Source organism: Sturnira hondurensis, unplaced genomic scaffold (genome assembly GCF_014824575.4).
Source record: "Sturnira hondurensis isolate 20B ecotype Veracruz unplaced genomic scaffold, ASM1482457v3 Scaffold0004786, whole genome shotgun sequence".
Classification (NCBI taxonomy): domain Eukaryota; kingdom Metazoa; phylum Chordata; class Mammalia; order Chiroptera; family Phyllostomidae; genus Sturnira; species Sturnira hondurensis.
Window position 1 is genome coordinate 370,009 of NW_028077417.1, and position 21,400 is coordinate 391,408.

General features: G+C 37.7%; 1 protein-coding gene across 1 annotated transcript in view; it reads right to left on the reverse strand.

Annotated features, from left to right (window-relative positions):
* FRMD7 (FERM domain containing 7) overlaps nt 1-16,611 on the reverse strand; it is a 29,030-nt gene extending 12,419 nt beyond the window's left edge. The window contains exons 1-6 of the mRNA XM_037046058.1: nt 16,601-16,611; nt 16,250-16,289; nt 10,402-10,506; nt 9,570-9,612; nt 7,649-7,682; nt 4,886-4,983 (exon numbers count right to left, since the gene is read on the reverse strand). Of these exons, the coding sequence (XP_036901953.1) occupies nt 4,886-4,983; nt 7,649-7,682; nt 9,570-9,612; nt 10,402-10,506; nt 16,250-16,289; nt 16,601-16,611 (331 nt within the window). The remainder of the gene's footprint in view (nt 1-4,885; nt 4,984-7,648; nt 7,683-9,569; nt 9,613-10,401; nt 10,507-16,249; nt 16,290-16,600) is intronic.
* Between the last annotated feature and the right edge of the window lie 4,789 nt (nt 16,612-21,400).

A 21,400-nucleotide genomic window follows, 5' to 3' on the forward strand; every position in this document is an offset into this window, starting at 1 on the left:
AGATAAATTTCTAAAAGACCTGTATAAATTGAGGGGCATTCCTAGTTCATAGTTTCAAAGACTCAACATGGTAAAGATTATAATTCTGCTAAAATTGATGTACAAATTTAACTCAATCCCCACCAATATTTTGTAGAAATTGAAAAATAATCTTAAAATTTACATGAAAGTGTACAGGATACAAAATAACAAAACAGTCTTGAAAAAGAACAAAGCTCTTTCATGTACACTTCCCCATTTCAAAGCTCCATACAAAGCTACAGTAAATAAGACGGTGTGGTAATGGCATAAGGGCATATAGATTAATAAAACATAGTTGAAAATCCAGAAATAAGCCCTTACATGTATGGTCAATTAGTTTTTGACAAAGGTTCTAAGACAATTCTATGGGGAAATAGTAATGGTCTTTTCAATAAGTGGGGCAAATGGACAGCTACATGCAAAAAAAAAATGAAGTTGGAATCCTATCTTGCACAATTTACTATGTAAGCATACAAAAGGAATTTAAAATGGACCATAGACCTAAATCTAACAAGTAAGCCTATAAATGTTCTAGAAGAAAACTTAGGAGAAAATCTTTGTGACCTTAGGTTAGGTGAAGAGTTCTTCGATATTACATCAAAAGCATAATCCACTTAACATATTGAGAAAGTAGAATTCCATCAGAACTAAAAACTGTTGCACTCCAAAAGACAGCATTAAGAAAATGAAAAGCTTAAGAACAGATTGGGGGAAAATAGCAAATTACATATCTCACAAAGGATTTTAATCAGAATATATAAAAATCTCTTAAAATTCACTGAGAAGGCAGCTCTTTTTAAAATGGCAAAATATTTGAATAAGTATTTTACCAAAGAAAACATATGAATTGTTAATAAGCAGGTATAAAGGTGTTTAACATTATTAGTCAATATAAATGCTAATTATAACTATAATAAGATACCTCTTCATATCCACTACAATGGCCATAATAAAAAAGATAGACAACACCAAGTGTTGGTGTAGATGTGGAGTAATTAGAAATCACATATATTTCTTACTCTATTGTCATAACTTGAAGAGCATTTGGCTGTTTCTTAAAATGTTAAATATAAATTACTGTAAAATGAAGCAATCAACTATACTTCCAGGAATCTATTTGAGAGAAATAAAAATATGTGGCCACGTAAGTGTTCAAAACATTATTCATGTTATTTTTTATAGTTTTTTTGAAAGATTTTATTTATTTATCTTTAGAGGGGAAGGTAAGGGGAGAAGGAGAGAAGTATCAATGTATGGTTGCCTCTCATGAGTCCCCTGCTGGGAACTGGCCTGCAACCCAGGCATGTGCCCTGACTGGAAATCGAACCACAATTGTGTGGTTCGAAGGCCCGCACTCAATCCACTGAGCTATACCAGCCAGGGTCCATATTATTTAAACTGGAAATAATCCAAATGTCCATGACCAGGTAAACAGAGAAACAAAATGTGATATATCCATAAAATAGAATACTACTCAGCAATAGAAAGAACAAACTACTGTGATTTATGCTACAATGTATATGAATTTCAAAAACGTGCAAAGTGAAAAAACAGTCAGATGAAAAGGACCATATATTTTATCACTCCCATTATACGAAATGTCCAGAGAAGAGAAATCTATGAGAATAAAAAGTAAGTCAGTGGTTGCAGAGGTTGAGCATGAGAAAAGGGAGTGACAGCAAATGGGCATGAGAGGTCTTTTTTGACATGATGGATACGTTCTACAACTGGATTGTGCTAAAGGTTGCACAACTCTGTAAATTTACTAAAAACTGTTGAGTTGTAGACCCTATATTGACCCTAAAAATTGTTTTCTCTCTATGTAAGACTACAACAATCTAGGGAGAGACCTGTGACATACAAATGAATAAGTAACAGAAAGTAGAAAATGTTATCAGCACCTTCAGTATTATCACACTGGTTCAAACTATCATTATCCCTCTCTCTCCTGCAATAGCCTCTTATCTGGTTTCCCCACTTCCACTATCCCCTCATAAGGTCTATTTTCATTCCTTTTTTATTGAATAAATTTGACATGCAATACTGTACAAATTTAAGATGTACAGGGTGTTATTTTGATATATTTATATATTGTAGTATGGTTGGCATTGTAGTAACATTAGCATATTACCTAATCATAGTAAGGTTTATTTTCTCTATTCATTATACTGTGCATTAGATCTCTATGGCTTATTTACTACTGTTTCATTTCTGTTTTCACCATAATAGTGAAGATGATCTTGTTAAAATCTAATTCAGAACATTTCACTCCTCTGCTTTAAATGCTTCATTGGATTCCCATCTCAAAATAATGTTCTAGGTCTTTAATGTGCTTTTAAGGTCCTCCATAATTACTCTTTCCCTCTCTCACTCAGTTCTAGGCAGCCACAAAGTCCGCTTAAAGTTTCTCGAACATTCCAGCATGGTCCCACCTCAGGCCCATTGTGCTAGATGTTTTCTCTGACTGGAACTTCCTTCCACTGGGTTTCTACATGGCTTGCTCTATCACCTCCTTCAAGTCTTTGTTCAGCTGTTACATCACAGTGAATTCTACCTTGACCACTTTACTTAAAAATTCATTACCCACCCCCAGATCCCCCATCTCCTTTTCATACTTTATTTTCTCCAATGCATTTATCACCTTCTAACATACATTATATATAGTTCCTTATTTTGGTTATTCCCTGATTTTTTTCCACTGCCAAAATGTGAGCTCCATGAGGGCAAGAATTTTTGTCTGCTTAGTTCATTGCTATGTTCCCAGTGCCTGTAATAGTACCTAGCATATAGAAGGTACTCAATACATTTTTGTTGAATAAATGACAAAGAACAGTTATTAAAGTCATTCATAAAAATGAGGTTTTGTTTGAAATGTACAAGTTGTGTTTGGTAGGCAGTCTGGCTAGAACCAGAGGTGTATGTAAGAGAAACTTAAGCCAATGAGAGGTTAGAATGTGGAGGTTCTTGAATGCTTAGAGCACAGGTGGCAAACACAAGGCCCTCAGGCCAAATCTGGCCCTCCGCCTTGTTTTATCCAGCCCAGTACCTTGTTTCTACCAGGTGGCAGTGCCGAGCTCTCCCTTAACTGTTAAGAAGTAATTGCATCTATACTGTCCTAAAATTACATTTGGCCCTTTGAAGGCAACTAGGAGACTAATGTGGTCCTGGTGAAAATTAGTTTGATACCCCGACTTAGAGCATAAATACTGGGATGAAAGAGCAAATGAATGAGCAGTGTGGTTGTGTTCTGCACACTGCCTTAGCATCCAGTGAAATAGTCTGACATGGATGGATTGTCAAGAGCTGACTCCTTGAAACTTTAGCCTTTTTTTTTTTTGAAAGAGAATCTATTGACAAAATATTCTCTAGAAAAGCTGAAGTGTTCTGTGCTATGGTTGAAATGGCCACCAGGGAATACCCAACTCAATAATGCCGAACCATTAAGAATAAAATTGGGCTCCACCATCAGAGGCTGTTAGGGAGCCTCAATCCTCTGACTGCTGCCTTAATAGGTAGCTAATGGAGAAGGATAAGTCTTTCAACATTTTCTCCATTTGCTTTACCTCATGACCCCTGCCAAGCCAAACACAATATTGGACATATGGTTAGTGTCCTTAGCATTCCAGAAACCTATGCTTGAGCCTTACTTGAGCTGCATCCTCTGTATATATGACTTCTTGATCCACTACCATTTCTTCATGCTGCTTTCTCTGCTTGTTACTAGTTACCCAACTCCTCTGCATTCTTTTAAGGCCCTGCATCAAAGCTACCTCCTCTATAAGCCTTCTATGATTACTATTGTTCTCACTGCTCACTGTCTTCCTGAGATCCTGGGGCTGTCATCACCTGTCCCAGTCAGGAGTCACTGATTGGTAAAACACTGATTCAGAAACTACCCAATCCATGAACTTCATCCCGGAGTTCCCAGTGAAAACAGAAATTTTCCTGTTCTGGACTGTTAGGAATTTAAGGGATATAGGTAAACAAATGAACTTGTGAAACAAAAAATAAGTTTATGATCCTGCAGGACTAGTAAGGAACAGCTTATTCTTGGAAGACCTTTCTAAAAGAGAAAGCACAGCCAGTCCTAGAAGAAGAGATACTATCTTCAGCTGCCTCAACCTTGCCTTTAAGGGTAGAGGGGCAGCCTGGCCCGCCCACCTAAACCCACTTTCAAGCAGGCCCCCACTGTTTCCCAGGCTCCTTCTCCCTGCCTTCATTATTCATCCTAGTCCAACTACTTGGCTGCTAGTGTATGGGAAACTCTAACACATACCTGGGGCCTTTTTCCATTTTAACCTCTCTTTATGTGGTGTACTCTGTGCTTTGTTGTCTGAAATCATGATACAGAGAAACATGGAAATCACATCAAACGTGACAGTGTGCCACAAAAAGCACATACCGGAAATGTATCCTGGGGCAAGTAGAGAGAATGAGGGCTTGCCTGGCAAAATCCATCTCCAAATTAGTCCAAACCAGTTCCTGGACAGCAAGCCCCAGACAGTGGGAGGGGAAGTTAGACCCACATAGGTGAAAATCAGCATTTACTTTTTTAATCTACATAAACACAACTGCTTTGTGACAAAATAGTCTTGTCACTGTTTTAAAGACTAGGAATCTTAGGTACAGACACATGAGGGGACTTTACTCAAGCCTACAACAGTTAGAGTGCAGGAGAGACAGGATTTGAATCCACATTTTAATAACTACAATGGCAATCTCTTTCTATTGCAGCATTATACTTCTATATATCTTATCTAGGCTTTCTCTCCTAATATGATGATGGGGATGCTGGGGGTTCTCAGTTCCTTTACTTGTTTCTCTGCCTGATTGATAGTCCCTGAAGCCAACATTCACTACTTACATTGTAAGATGTGGGATACCATCAGTGCTGTACAGTTGTTACTGCATGGAAGCCTTCCTAGAGCCAAATCCTTCTTTATTTGAAGAGTAAAAAGATACCTGGAAAGAATTTGAGAAAAATCTCTTGAGAAAGAAACAGAAACAAGAAGAAGCATGTCCCTTCTCCCAGATCTAAAATGATTCAAGAAAGAGATGGTACCCCAATCAGTGAGATGCTTTTATGGGGTAGTGAGTAATACATAGGCTTTGCTTCAGCCTCAAACCAGCACTAGACCACAACTCAGCTGACCCAGCACTTTGGCAGGCCTTACAGCCATTAGGAATCACCCTGGCCAAATCCTCCCACCAACTTGAAGGAGTTGGCCAATCAGCCTCTGGTGGTTTCTGCTACGTAGCAAAGCCACATACCCAGCCACAGAAAAAGGGAAATTCAGCAAGAATCAGCCTTCTCAAGAGGCCAGTAGTGTTTTATTTACAAAATGCAATCAAGTACTCACTATCAAAACAACTTAGGAAGTTGCCAGGGTAGGAACAATCGTTCCATTTCACAATTATGGGAAGACAGAGGATAGGTGATTTGGGCAAGGTTATATCAACCAAAAATAGTGAAACTGTGACTAGAACTCACATCTGCCACTGAATTTAGGCCTCCTCCTATTAAAAAAACATGTGTTTCAGAAATTAAGGTGTTGAGACCATGTTTCTGACAATTCTCCTGGATTGCCTTCTCTGTGTCACCACAGCCTAACCCAACACTTTGCACAGAGTATGTATGGAATTACTATGTACCAAGTGGAATGAAGTCAAACTGCCTTATTCCTACCAACAGCTTATTAGAGGCATAAAGTGCCGGTTAGTATCCAAAACTTTATGAAATATATGATATTTGTCTCACACACTTAAGCCATTATCAAAGAGAAACAACATTTGAAAAGATGTGTATAATTAAGATTCTATCACTGAATGCTTTCTTCCATGGTCCAAAATTGCTTCCAATATTTTATTTTATACATTAAAATGTGTATTGAGTATCTGCAGTGTGCATTTCTATTTATTTAAATTGAGTTCTATCTAGACTTTTATTTAAAATCAATTAAGCCATGAAGGCAATATGGAGAATCAAAATTAAGTTTAAATTATAGATGAAAATTTAGATTAGAAAAAATAGGTAAATTAGCAGATAATTATTCAATTTACAAAAGCATTCATCATTATAATCCTTCCAACTGTGAGCTCCCCTAATTAGTTAGAGATGATTCAATTAAAGAAGTTATAATTGTTCACCAGCCTCAGAAACTCACATATTAGACCCAAACAAGGCATCTTTATCAAATCAACTATAGTTAAATATGCTTAGATGGATCAGTGAGGAAAAAATAAAGGAATTCTAACCATTGCCATTGCCTGCTTTCAAATACAATGTAAATACAATCATCAGCCTCAATTGCTACAGGGAAAGTGAATTTTATTTTGCTCCCCACAAGAAAAAAGGGAAACTTCTTGTCATTTGGCACATTCATTGTTCTTAAGAATGCAGGTGTCAGCTACAAACACCAAATCCTTATTCTGAACAGCTGATGGGTCATTTACCATCATATTGATTTTATCATTCTTTTTTTTTTGGAGGGGGGAGAAAGTTTATCTCCTTCAAAATTGGTCATAATTTGAGACAACTAAAATGGGTTAGCAAATTGATACAAATACCAAGATATCAAGTTATCTGGGAAAGTGGCCTAAAATTTACAAAGGTGGAGAGAATTGAGAGAGAGAGAGACTGATTTATGAAAAGTGATTTCCGCAAAGACACCTTAGAAAATAAATATCCCTGTAGAAAAGGTGTGAAAGAGGTAGGATGAACTACATTGGTGGGAATACTTCAGGGAGAATAACTGCCAACATCCTGTGATTTGGGGTGAGTCATTCTACCTCCCAGGACCTGTTTTCCTCACCTGTAAACAAAGAGGGCTGGACTAAATTATCTCTTATATCACTTCTACATGTAAGAGTCTAATGTCTGAAAACCAGAGTAAGGTTTTGGGGAATGTTATGTTTAAAGTTCATATTTTAAGACGTAGGTTTACATTGTAATTTTAAGGGGCATTACTAATAAGTATAAAACACTATTTTAAATGTTTTATATTTTTTACTTTTTAACTTTTGAAAGTTTTAAAAGTATAAAATATTTTACTTTTATAAAGTTCAATAATTTATCTCCATAAATTATTATTACATTATATTTAAGTTATTAATAGTTTATAATTATTAACTAATTATAATAAAATATCAATAATTTATATTATGCTTTATAAATAATTTATAAAATTCTTGCTTTTTAGTTTTTAAATTTTTATAAGTATATGTCATATTCACATTCTACCCATGAGATACACACACACGTGGGCTATTTTCAATATCCATGAAAATTAGTTGGCATTACACTTGTGCTGTCAAGCTGCCCTCTGATTGGAACACATATGCAATGAAGGCAAGCACTCTGTTGCACCAGTTAGTGTCATAACACCCAAGTGAGCACCCATGCTGGCTATCACTTCTAGAACATCTTCACTCCTTCTCCCTGAAGTCCCAGCCCTTTGGAAGATTAACACTTTGAGTACCGGCCAGGCACTCCTTCCCTCCAGGTCCTCAACAACTCCCAGAGTGACTCAGAGTCAAGCCTTCCAAATGAGACTAGAAGCCCATTCTCTGAAATAAAGAATAATGATTCTTAAGTAATATGCAGCAGACACTCAGGTGAATACTATACCTTGTAAGTTCTTCTCTCAGATGTCCAGGGTCCACTGGGAAAAATTTCACCATAAATTTGAAAATAATCTCCTTAGGATCTTAAAACACAATAACTTCATAAGTTTTATTTACATGTCCATCACAACAGTTACAGGTATTTACACACACACACTCCCCTTTTCTCTTCCCTCCTGTCCCCATTATTCCCTCCTAGACTTTTAAATTTTAATTTTAACACTTCTCAGATGCTGTTATTTCTAGATTGTGTCTCTATGTGGATAGCAGCTAGGAAAGTTCTCCTGGCCCTCTTCCTACCTTCTTTCCTTTTGAGTTTCTTTTTGGAAAGATGTGCCTCTTTGGAGCCTACTGTGTTCTCTCTTAAGAAGTGTCCTATTTTGAAAACTGTTACACTTGCTACTTAGGATTCTGCAGCCCTGGGTGATAGAAGAGCCCTGCTTTAGAGGCAGGTGAGTATCACTGGCTGAAGAATCTCATGAAGGGGAACTATAAGAAGTATGGACTGATGCCTCCATGTATCTTAAAATGTACATTAAAGCACACCTACTTACCTTAATTCTTACTTGCATTTAAAAATAAGAAACACTTTGCATATAAAGTGAACACGTACACGCAGAATTCAGCATCATTCAGCAAATGTTTTTGAGTGCCTATTATATGCCAAGCATTGCACTAGGTAGGTATTGGGAATAAAATGACAACTAAGCACTCATATTCTGGTATAATAGATGCCACAAGATGTTATAAGCACTGAGTACTTGGGAAGCAAAAGAGGTGGGAAAAAGTTGGAAAAAGGTGGGAGAAATTCAAGGAAATCTTCCTATAGGAGTTGAAATCTGAGTAAGGCTGCCAGATTTAGAAAATAAAATACAGGAGTCTCAGTTAAATTTGAATTTCAGATGAATGATTGCATGGGACATACTTTTACAAGGAAATTATTCTTTGTTTATCAGAAGTTCCAGTTCAGTTTGGCATCCTCTATTTTTACCTGAGAAGCCTACAGCTGAGGTTAGTTTAGTCAAAGTCAGGAAAGGTAGGAATACAAAGTGGTCAGTGGCAGAGTTAAGGCTAAAAAGGCAGGCAGAGTCCAGGGTTTTGTGGGCATGCTAACAAGTTCATACTTTATTCTAAGGCCAATATGGAGTCACGGAAATATTTTAAGCAGAACATTCTCAATAGTTCCCTTTAAAAGTATTGTATATGATGGGTTAGGGGAAATCAGTTCAGAAGCTACTGGAATAATGTAGTATCATTTTTATGGTGGAAGAGAGACAGAACTGTGGAAAGCACCAAAACATAAAGAACAGGTTGGGGAAGAGACACTATAAGAGAACATTTTGCAAAGTGTTGACTGAAATCCACCAGCATAAAAAACATCAGTAGAATTTGTTGAAAATGTAGGTTGCTGGCCTTCAACCCAGGAATGAGGCCCAGTAATCTGTATTTTAACAATAGCCCCGAATGATCCTAATACACACTAAATTTTGAGAACCACCCCACTAGATTGTGAAATACAGGGTGGGGGGAATATTTCATACTTAGTAGGCACTCAGATATGAACTGACATGAATGAACAAGCAGCAGATGAATGACATCGCAGATTGACATCAAAGATTCTCAAAAGTTTGCAGTGCTAGAACCTGAAATATATCCCCAGACCCAATCCAGAGAGTGCAATGATTACTGGTGTTCTTCGAATTCACTCAAAGATCCAGCAGCATAATTTTCTTCATCTCCAGGAAAGTTAAAATCAGTTTTTTAAATTGTTAAATCCATTAGATGTATGAAGGACTGAAACAATACATCAAAGCCTCTTTCTCTTCTTATATTAATATGATAAATAGTGTGTCATTGCTGAAATATTGAAATACTTTCAAGTTTTAACTGTGAATTATCTTCCTTAAAAGATTTTCAATACTTACTTTTTACTTGTTTTGTAATGGGCTTCAGAAGTTCCAACCAAACCTGTAATAATGAAATTAATGAAAGAATTGGTAAAACATGGCATTAAGTGCAACTCTTTTGGTGCCAGATAAAAGTATACATGAAATAAACAAATACCAAGACTATTTAAACTGTAAAGATAGTTAGAAACAGCAGTGTCTAAGAACTGACATGCCTCCTCCACACTCAATCTTCCCCCCTGTATTTTCTCAATGACAGTGAACATTGTTGATCTATCTGTTTGTTGTTGACATTTGAATCAATACTCCCCTGTCGGTAGGATGACAGAGGTGTCATATACAAGGCTCATTAGTTGCTATGAAAACTGTAATGAAGGCATTTGGCTCCACGTTTGAATCCTACATCCCCAAATGCCAGCTTAATAGATGTAATGAGCCTTTCTGGGAAGGTGCCAGGTAACAGGCAGGACACAGTAGGAATAACATCAGGAATATTAGGACTTCAGAGAGGGTGAAATCACCCGAATACTCATCAGTGAGGTTAAGAGTCAATTCTGAGGTCGAGATTTAGCCTCTGGAAAGTCAAAATAGATAAAGCATAGTTAGCTGTTCACAAAGTGACAAAAGAGGAGCATGCGGTAGAAGAGTTTGTATTTGATGAACTGAGGTGACTAAATAGAAAAGTAGGGAGAAGAGAAAATAATTATTAAATCCAGCCATTTTGCAAGGGTTTAAATGTGGTTTTCTTTTCTATTTTTCAATCAGGAGTTTGAGCCCTACATTACCTAGCTGCAAACTGCATTTAGAAGCAATTTTAGACACAAGGAACCCTGTAATGAAACCAACTTACATTATTTCCAGAATGGCTGCAGAATTCTAATCCAAAATATTCCTTTTCAGCAAGATTCAGATGGCTGCAACTTAGGTTAAACAGCGCCTTCCCAGGTGACTTTTGCTGAAGAAAACAGAAAGATCATAGCACAATTTTCATTCCCAACCTGTTATTGTTTTTGCAATGTGAATAAATTATAGAAGTGAGAAGACTCTCATCAAACACTGTTTCATTTAAGCACTATTTACAAGTGCTGCATCTCCCCAAATGATGTTGAGTTTTAGAGATAGAAACATGCATTTATCCATAAATTGTTTTAGGGGTACCCCTTAAAAACCTGCAGACTAACGACACTCTTAGAAAAAGAGCCTTCAACTTAACTATGGCTAGATCTGCAAATCTATCCTTTCAATAGAATTCTTGAATGAATTCATCCCACGGGCAATTTGAATGATTTCCCCCAATGTGACAGATAGTTTAATCAAGATGCAAATTTGACCTGCTTAAAATCCTTCCGAGGCTCCCATCGGGATAAAGTCTATACTTCTTAACACCAGTAGCTAGGCTTTCTCTCCCTCATGCAGCCCGGCCTGCCCCTCTGGCCTCATCTCTTGCCCCTCCCCCCTTACCCACACTTTGCTGTAATAATTGCAGCCTGCTCCCGTTACCCACGCATGTCAAGTAGTTTCATGCCTCCATGCCTCTGCTCATGTGTTTCCATCTGCACAGTCCGCCCTTCCCACCTTTCTTTCGTTTTGCTAACTCCTATTCAGCTCAAATGTCATCTCCCTGGGACAACCTTCTGTGATCCCAATTACCAGCAGGTTAAGCCAAGGGCAACCTCGTGCTCCTAAATACTCTTGCTTACCTCAAAGGTGCCATTTCTTATACGAAATGTCTATTAGAATGAATTCCTTCACAGCAGGAACCTTGCTTTATCTTTGTCCTTACTCGCCATGACTAACTGAACCTGGCGCATAGTGGGAGCTCTTGAATGTTTATTGATCCAACATAAAACTTACCAAATTACTCATATAAGCTCTTTGAGTTTCCCCTTCTTCACATAAAGCCACACATTTTTTCTTTGTAAAGCTGATACACACTGTGAGCACAAACAGTCCCTTTCTTATTGGGCCCTGAGAACTGGAACTTTGAAGAACTCTGAAAATCTCTTTGAGTTGAGTATGGCTGGGACTGATAATCAGCAGCCACCACTGCTGAAACCCAGAATTGATGTTTGCATGGAGGACTGATGGGAAAACTGGGCACTGGCTATTAGGCACAAAGACATGCTGCTGAAAACCCCTAGTTAGAGCCAAGTCACAGGGTGCTGCAGTGTTGCAAAGGAAGCAGGGTGCAGGGAAAGGTAGTTCGAAACCACCAACCCATAGAATTAATGGCAACCTTGTGAGGCCACAGAGTACAGCCACCCTCCTCTCCACCCTCTGCTTGCTCCCTCAAGGCAGGACCACACTGAACCAAGCCCATATCTGGGATTTAATAGCTTCCATGAAAGAAGCTACCACACACCCTTTTCCCCCCAGTGACCAAAAATATTTCCCTCTTTCCTGGACTTCTCTCTACTTGGTTACACTGTCTCAAGTTCCACCACTTCCAGATTCAGTGTGGGTTAACCAAGGTCCTATTTTTAAATGCAAATAGGCTGCAAAGTGTGAAAACTAGTGTGTCCCTAGCACCTGGAGAGAGCTGAGGGAAAGGGGATTTGTTTTATGTAGAAGGTCACATTGGAACTGTGGTCCAAGAAAAGGGGGTCAATCCATGATGGGGTGTTAAGGGCAAGGAGTGGGACAGTGGGGAGGGGTCACCTGGTAGGAAAGAGGGAAGGGAACTTTATGCCTATGTGGTAACCTTGCCTAGGGCAAGTGCTGACAGAGACCATTCCAGACAGATGATATTGCTCCTGTTTTTAAAGTCCTCCAGGAGATGCCACAAGATTTTTGTCATGCAAAAAAAAAAAAAAAAGAATTTCTAAACAGATATGACAGCAATACTTTTTCCGACACCAAAGAAACATTTCAGTCATGAGAATCAAATTCTGTCTTAGACCCCAGTTTCTTTGCAAACAATTTAAGAAACTCAACATTTTCCTTTTCCTTCCTCATTTTTTAATTTTATTTTTCAATCTTGCTGCTTAATTTGCCCCATCAAAGCCACCACATTCCATGTGTTTATGTACGTACATGTTTCTGCAGTAACAAAGAATATACAGCCATTCTTGTAAAGTTTCCAATCAAAGCTTCCTTTTTACTCCTTATGTAAAATCCCATAACATGTTTACAAGAATAATCCCCTGATTCTTCCATCCCTGTACATGTTGCCAACTAGCTTTAAAAGCATTTGGCGTTTATGCCTTTGAAGGTCAGGCGCTTATGTGGCTCAATTTCTCCACCCTTATCTCAGGGAGAGAGGCATTTCCCTTCAGTCTTCATAGTGTATGTCGAAATTGGCCAGCATTGTGGAATGTATTGCATAATAGGTAAGGTCTTGGTTCTGTCTCAACATACAGCTTTAAAGTTTTTCAACCATTATTATCCAATTCCTCAATTTTTGTTATGATTTTTTGTCATTATGTCTTTTTATATACAACTTTCCTATTTTCTCTTTTCTGGACTTTTGATTCTCTTTTTAAAGATTTTATTTATTTATCTTTAGAGGGGAAGGGAAGGAGAGGAGGGAATTATCAATGTATAGTTGCCTCTCATGAGTCACCTTCTGAGAACTGACCTGCAACCCAGGCATGTGCCCTGACTGGGAACCTAACTGTGATCGTGTGGTTCGCAGGCCCGAGCTCAATCCACTGAGCTACACTAGCCAGGGCTGATTCTCTTTTCAATTGCTTCTTTTTATTTAAGCTGTCACTTTTCAACATTTTTAACTGAGCTCCTTAATGTTTCTAAACTCCTTACCTCCAGTCCTCCCATTTAAGGAATTAAATTCCAATATAGTATTGCTCTACTATATATATACTTAAAACTTTTCAGAACTTATATTTATGGTCTCCAATTTACAAACTGTGTCTTCACCACTGGACATTGATTTCTGGGAGCTTCAAACACATGTTCTCATGAAAACAATAATATTCAAGCTGACTACCTCTAAAAAACAATCTACCAAAGCTTCTACCAAAGAGAAGCTTCTACCAAAGCCAGAGAAGTCATATAACAATTGTGAAAACAACCCTGAATTGTATCCTGCTCTACCCACTTATTAGCTGGATCAGTGGGAGGGGATTTTTAGCTACATATTGGCCTGCCTTTTCCAGGTACCTGAAAACAGAAATTATGTGTCCAAATACCTGGCTTTATGTACCATACTTGGCAAAGATTCGACATTCAATAAATGTTTACTGAATAAATGAATGGATCCAAATCTTTAACTTGATTCATGTACATTAGTAAGATTGTCTCCTCAGGAGGAAGAACAAATTAGTCACTATATGTCTTAGGGAAAATTACTGAACCTTTCTGAGCTTCAGTTTACCATTCTGTAAAATGAAGATAACAGTACTATTATTTCATAGAGTTGTGAGAAGTAAACAACTTAATTCACGTCAAGGTCTTAGACAGTGCCTAGCTAATAATATAACTTAAGGGATACACATGTATAGATAAATGCACACAAGAGTCTGGAAGGATACATAGCAAATGTTAACAGCATTTTCCCTGGAGAGGGGATAGGTTAAAGGAAACTTTAACTTTTTACTCTATACATATCTGAATTTATTTTTTAAATGAATAGGGACCATAGAAACTCTCTTAAGGAACTTCTACTTAGTAGTGCATAGAGAATATGCTCCATTCCCTCTTTAAAGTGTTGCCTGATGCTTATGTCATGATGAAAGCTCATGGGTAGTAAGCTACTCTAATACGATCATGCACCTTTATACCTATCAGTGGAACCCCATATCTAATAATAATCACTTTCTTGAATAATTTTTGATAGTTCTACTTGTTATTTTAACTACACAACTTAAATTATATGTATTACAAACAGTTATAAGCACTAAAAGCAAGAGTTGTTTCTATGAAAACTAAGTTGATCACTTTACAAAAACTCAGTGCGAAGGGAAATCCTCCAAAATGTGCTGTCAGATTAGTTGTGGATTTGATAGCAGTAAAATATTAGGGAAGAAAATTCTGGAAGGACTCTGTACTCAAATAGCTTTGCAAGCACCTACTTTTTGTTCCATGTTAAATGAACAAATGCTGGGAATCATAGATGATGCATTATGATTATGGTTTATGGAAGAAAGACAAATGGAAAACCCATCAGAAGTCCTTATTCAAAAAAAGGCTTGACCCTACATCAAAAGATTAGCATACAGATATAAAAGTATATGTTTTGGGTCAAAATAAAAAGTTTATGGTGTTTATGTATATGAATATATTTATTATGCTTTAGCAAATATTATCAATTAACTAATTAACAATCCCCTTTGGCCACATTAGATAAAGGGGAGTCTAACATATCTATGTGTTGATTATGTATTTAAAAAAATACAAACTATATAACTCAGATTTCAAAAAAGGATAAAATGAAATAAGATATAACACATTATTAACAGTAGAATAATAGGGTTTCTTTTTACTGCAGTTGTTTTATTTTCCAGATAAATTCAAGAGACATTGTAAAATTTAGAAGCATAGTGCCATATGAAGAGTTTTATAGATGCTTCTCCTGTTTTCATTGCTGACTCTAACATTAAAAATATTTATCATTGCTTCCCTCAGAAAATTGTTCTTCAAGTCACAGATGATAATCGTTCATTCTCCTGACTTTATGGATAAGCCTTGTTTTTTAATCCCGAAGTATCATTGTATTAGCTCTGTCTGCCATAACAAATACCATAGACTGGGTCACTTAAACAACAGGAATTTATTTCTAATACTTCCGGAGGCTGGAAGTTTGAGATCAGTGTGGCCAGAGTGGTCAGGTTCTAATGAGACTTCTCATCTTGTCTTGCAGATGGCCTCCTTTTTTTGCTGTGTCTTCACAGAGCAAAGGGGAGATGACTCTTCTTTTTCTCTCCCCATTTCTATAAGGCTACCAATTCTATCAAATTAGAGCTTCACTCTTATGACTTAATTTAACCTTAATTACTTCCTAAAAGCCCTATCTCCAAATACAGTAACATTAGTCATATTTGAGGTTTAGAGGGGCAACACATTAATTTCGAGGGGACACAATTCAGTCCATAGAAATGTCCCAGGCTGATAGCTCACTTTAGTTACCATACTTGCTCTTAATAACTTTTGATTCTTTCCAAACATTAAATCCACTCTCAAATAATGAAGATTTGTGAGCCATTTTGGAAAGAATGTGCCCAGTTACAGAAGGCCAAAAAAGGGTCCCAAAAATGTGTTGAGTACCTGCAATAAATATGAGGAAGCAGCATATCATGGTGGCTAAAAATGAGGGCTCTGGAGCCAGACGTACCTGGTTCTAGTTCTGACACTTCTTTCCACTGGATAGGTGATCTTGGACAGGCTATTTAATCTCTCTGTACTTGTTTTCATCAATTGTAAAATAAGATTGTCAGAAGCCAAGCACAAAAAGCCACATACTTTGTTATTCCATTTGTATAAAAAGTCCAGAACTAGCAAAAACTATTGAGACAGAAAGCAGATTGATGGTTTCCAGGAACTTGGGGAGGGGAGAATGGAGAGTGAATGCTAATTAGTATAAGATTTCTTTTGGGAAATACGAAAATATTCTCAAATTAGACAATTGTTGTGGCTGAACAACACAGTGAATATACTAAAAACCACCGAACTGTGCACTTTAGAAAGGTGGATCTTACAGTATACAGATTGTATTTCAATTTAAGAAAAGAATCCTAGTGAGCATCTAACAAGAATATTTCTGTCAAGTACTTTACACAATATCTAGTTCATAGGAAGAGCTCAAGTGTTGACTGTTGTGACCATATTTTATAACCCAAATTGGGAAGGTAGATGAGGGCAATAATATTATTCCATTGTCACAACAGGTATAAACCAGGGCTTTTCTGGACCATCTCTGGTGTCTGGTTACCTAACTATTAGCATTTATGCCACCCAGGAACTGTTTTGTTTTGATAAGGACACAATTTATTAGACTATTCAAGATCTGGAACATTAAGGATCACACACATGACAATTAGTTTCTCCTAATAGAAAGCAGTGCTTGTTGATGCAGTGGCAAGTACATCAGTCACCTTTCAGTCATGTTAACCCTGATTCCACATTTTCATAGACAAAGTTCCATCATAACAGTCAAACGAAAAGACGAGGACAAAGAACTGCTTCCTCCATCTTAGAAGTTTGAGAAGTCCTTAAACACTTTAAAAGAAAATCCCTCACCTCTCCTTTAATGTTCTTTCTTCATTCTTTTTCTAAGATTTTAAAAATTTATTTATTTTTAGAACAAAGAGAGGGGAGGGAAAAGAGAGGGGAGAGAAACATCAATGTGGGGGTGCCTCTCATGTACCCCCTTCTGGGGACCTGGCCTGCAACCCAGGCATGTGCCCTGACTGGGGATGAAACCTGCAACCCTTTGGTTCCCAGGCTAGCACTCAATCTACTGAACCACACCAGCCAGGGCTCTTCATTCGTTATTCTTTTTTTGCAGTTCTTTTTGTTTCTCTGTTGTAATTTTTTCCCATGCCCAAACTCCAGGCTTAATTTTGATTAATTTGCCTTTGTCTTTTTGTATATGTTCTTACACTTTTGTGACCCTTTCCACCATCCCTTCAATTTAACACACGTTATTGAACACCTGTTCTGTCCCAGGTACTTCCCTGGGCTCTAAGCATACCTAAGTGAACAAGACACAGGCATTACCACCAAAGAATACATAGATTGGTAGGTAATGCAGGCACATCATTAGGTAATTGCAGTAGTTGGAACTAAGTATCCTTGTGGAAGCATACGTATACGGGGTAATACGAGATCACATCCAAAGGGCACTTAACCCAGAAATATTTTGCAGCCTTTAGTAGGTCTTTCCTGTGGCACCTTGCTGTAGACCTCATTGGCGCAATGGATTTCAAACAGAGGAGGCACCTAATCCAAGACATGAAGCAGGAGTTGAAGTTAGCTAAGTGAAGAAGAGTGTAGAAGAGTGTCAGAGGCAGAAGAAATTAGAAAACCTAGTGTGAGCAATGAAACTACAAGCAATGTGGCATTCCTAAAGGAACAAGAGAGATACAGGGACTGAAAAGTAGGTAAGAGCCTTACCAAGACAGGCCTTTTGTGCCAGTTAAAGCCATATACCTGAAGGCAGTGTTTGGGGTGGGGGTAGCAGAATGATTTTAAGCAAAGAACTGCCATGGTCAAAGCTGTGTTCTAGAAACTCTATCTAGGCAATAGTTAGGGCAGGGCCTCCAAAACTGTAAAGTGCATGTGAGTCAACTGGGCATCTGGTTAAAATGGTGCCCAAATTCAGATTCAATAGGTGGGGTTGGGGCCTGAGAATACGTAGTTTTTCCAAGCTCCCAGGTAAGACTGATGCTGCTGCTTTGTGGGCCACACTAAGTCTGTAAGAATTGGGTGGAGAATGGGGCAAGACAGGTGATGGATGGATCAGGTGGGGCTACTGCAGCAGTTCAGGTGAGAGAAGATACCATAGCAGTGTGGAGTATGGTAGTGGTAATGAGATGTGAAATGTGAGACCCATCTCCACGTAAGTACAATTGGACTTAGGCAGTTCAGGGAGAGGAAGAGGCCTGGAGATCCTGATATTCTCTTTGCTTGCTTCCCTTTTGTTTTGGCCAAGGTCACTTGCACACATTATAGGTGAACTTAGTCTACATTTTACTGGCTTTTATTCACCTTTATGCACCACTTAACTCATCCTTGATATTTTCTTTCCACATCAACTTATCCTAGAGTGGGAGTACTTGGAACATTCCTCACCAATGTCTGCACATATTTGAGCTCCTCCTTTAACACTCCCTACCCTTTGTACCAGTGTGGAAAGAAATTCACAGACTGCTTTATCCAAAACTTTCTGGTAACATAAATGTATAAAATATCTTTTTGACACCCCATCACTGATGTGTCACTGATTCCATTAAAAGCCACCCACCTAGAATTTTCTTTCTGGTATTCTATGATACATCTGATAGCTTCCCACTTGCAACTTACCCCAATCACCCACTCTGGCACTGGTCCACAATCAGTTCTATCCACATTACTACTTAGCATTTTTATAGAGACAATTGTGAACTAGTCCTTCCCTAAATGCCCTGAAGGCTAATTTCTGTTTCTTGTTTTACTTGTCCCATCCTGAACTCTGAATAGCATTTTGGAATGTAGAACCAAGCAGAAAAGTCTAGTCAGAGGATATGACTTTTGTTCAGTGAAATAGGAAGCCTAGATGTATTTCTGCATTTTGGTACCATTTGGTGCAGTTCCAGGCTAAGCATGTTTTTGGTGACCCTGATTTAACTTCATCCATGTAGGGAAATATGTTCTGCAGCTTGGTATACACTCCTTCACTGCAATCCATCTCTGTTTATAAACAACAATACACATGCACCTCATTTATACAGAGAGTTCAGAACCATATAAATCCTCTAAGCCTTTCTCCTTGCCTATCATCTACAGGCTACTTCCAAGAATCTGAGAATCTCTTAGGGATTTAATCCTGAACAATTCCTGTTAAAGGACTTCTTTACTTTTCATTAAAAAATACAAATATCCTGACATTGCAAAAAATAGGGCACATATTTTACACATTTACCAATGTAGTCAGATGCAGCCAGCTTTCTCAGAAAGAAGTTGAACATGATTTCAGTTTTCGCTCAGTAAACTACCCAGGGAACTAGGAAACTGAGCTCCTTCAGGGCAGGGCAGGGCAGAAGAAATTGTTGGCCAAATTGTAACCTTCTGGGGAAGTTGAACTCCTGGTAAAAAGAGAACTGCTGAGAGTGGTGAGAGGCTAATTACCAGGTAGCATAAATTTTTTCTAAAATGGAACCCTCTCTGCAGGCAATCTAAGTTTTTAGCATCTGGTGGAAAGCAAGGTGCAGTTAAATACATGAAAGAAGAAAGAGTAAGTAGGAAGTCAACTGAGGCACTTTCCCCCAGAGTCCTTAGGAAGGAAGCACAATTTAACTGGATACTTAAGATTTCATGGTGGTAGTAAGTAGAGAGACCAACCCTTGTAGTTGCTCATGCACATGTGAAATTCACACCAAATTGCAACTGGCTTTTATTTTATTTCTGAAAACACAAATCAGTTCAAAATACTACATGTGTGATGGATTTAAGGCTTAAAGTTGTTCAGGATTAACTGCTCAGAAAGCTTTCCAGCCCACGTGACTATCCTAAGAGGGTTCTGGGGATCAAACTGAGCAGCTGCCTGACCACCATCCTTTTTACCCACAACCATGCTAATATTGACTAAACTAAGTCCAGAGGATAACTCTGGAATCAGAGAGCTAGTTTAGTTCCTGATAAACAATTCTTTCTGGCAGACATTTTTTCAAATCTATAAGGGAATGATTTGTCATTGCCTGAGGCCTTTTGTAGGCCTGCCAATGGCCTGGACAGGATGCATCTGATTTATACTCTTTGTTGGATGGTGTCTAAGAGACTCTGATTGCTCAGAGTTATCCTTCATACTAAGGGGGGAGAAAAGGAAAAACAAGATTACCACCTTAATAGCAATCTTGCCCCTACTCCTGGGACATTGAAATTACCATGCCTATATTGGAAAGGCTGTTTGAAAAGTGACAGTATAATAATAGCATTGTTAAGACAGTGCTCCTATGTCTTGTTGAAATTACTAGCTTCTCTGGGTAATTAAAACAATTATAATTGTTTCCACGTAGTGCTTTAGTATTAAATCCGTGTGGTGCACATGATGCACAACCAGTTTCTAAATGGTAGTTGGAATTTTTTTAAACTTCAGATTGATAAAATATACTGTTTATATCTAGCAATATGAGACATTCAGGACACAGCAGAGACCATTACATGTCACATACTCCAAGCCCTTCATTTTATGAGTGGGAGATTTATAGTCAGAGCAGGGAAGAAACTTGCCCAGGGTGTTTCAGTAGATTAATAGCAGAACTGGGACTGGAACCCAGGTCTACTGGCCTCCAGTAATGAGCTCATTTTATTACACTAGGTTGTCCTTAAATATAAAGGGAAAATGAATAGCTAGGTGTATGAAGAACAAGAAAGAGATAAACAATGCTCTTGTCCCTTTGATTCACTCTTTTTTTTCATATTCACTATTTTTTCTTTATCATCTTTTCTCACCTTTTGAATGTACTGTTGACTCAATTTTCTCTCCTTCTGCTTATTACTTCAATGTCTTTTCTTTAGCCTCCTTTCCTCACTTGCTCTCTATCCCTGTCTCTTCTTTCCTAGAATCACTTTTACTCAATTTATAGAGTACTCACTATGATGCCCAGCAGGAATGTGAGCAGGTTGGAAGCCACTCTTATGAAAGGTTGTGAATTTCACAGAAACTCTATAAAGAAGCCATTAAAGAATACTTCCTTTTAAAAAATCTGCTTTATAAAAGGCCATAAAACCCAATGTGTTCAGATTACTGTGGAGAATCTGTGTTGACTAAACAGAAAATTTAAAAAAATTATATTCAGCAAACTATTCCAAACTAAATGAAGTGGCAAGGCATATGTAACATTTAAGGATCCATGAAAAAGGAGTCTTTCAATGTATAAAATATAAACCATAAATGTTGAACTATGAATGATGGGATTACACAGAATTTTATTTTCTTCTTTTTGTTTACCAGAATTTTCTAATATTTCTATAATGAACTTATGTTTTATCATATATTGAAGCTGGACTTAGAAATTGCAAAAAAAATAATAGTGAACCTCTAAGCCTTGCAGGGGTGTCCAAACTTTTGGTGTCTCTGGGCCACATTGGAAGGAGAGTTCTCTTGGTCCAAACATTAAATGCACAAACACTAATGAAAACAAAACAATCTCATAATGTTTTAAGTAAATTTACAGTCTTGTGTTGGGCTGCAT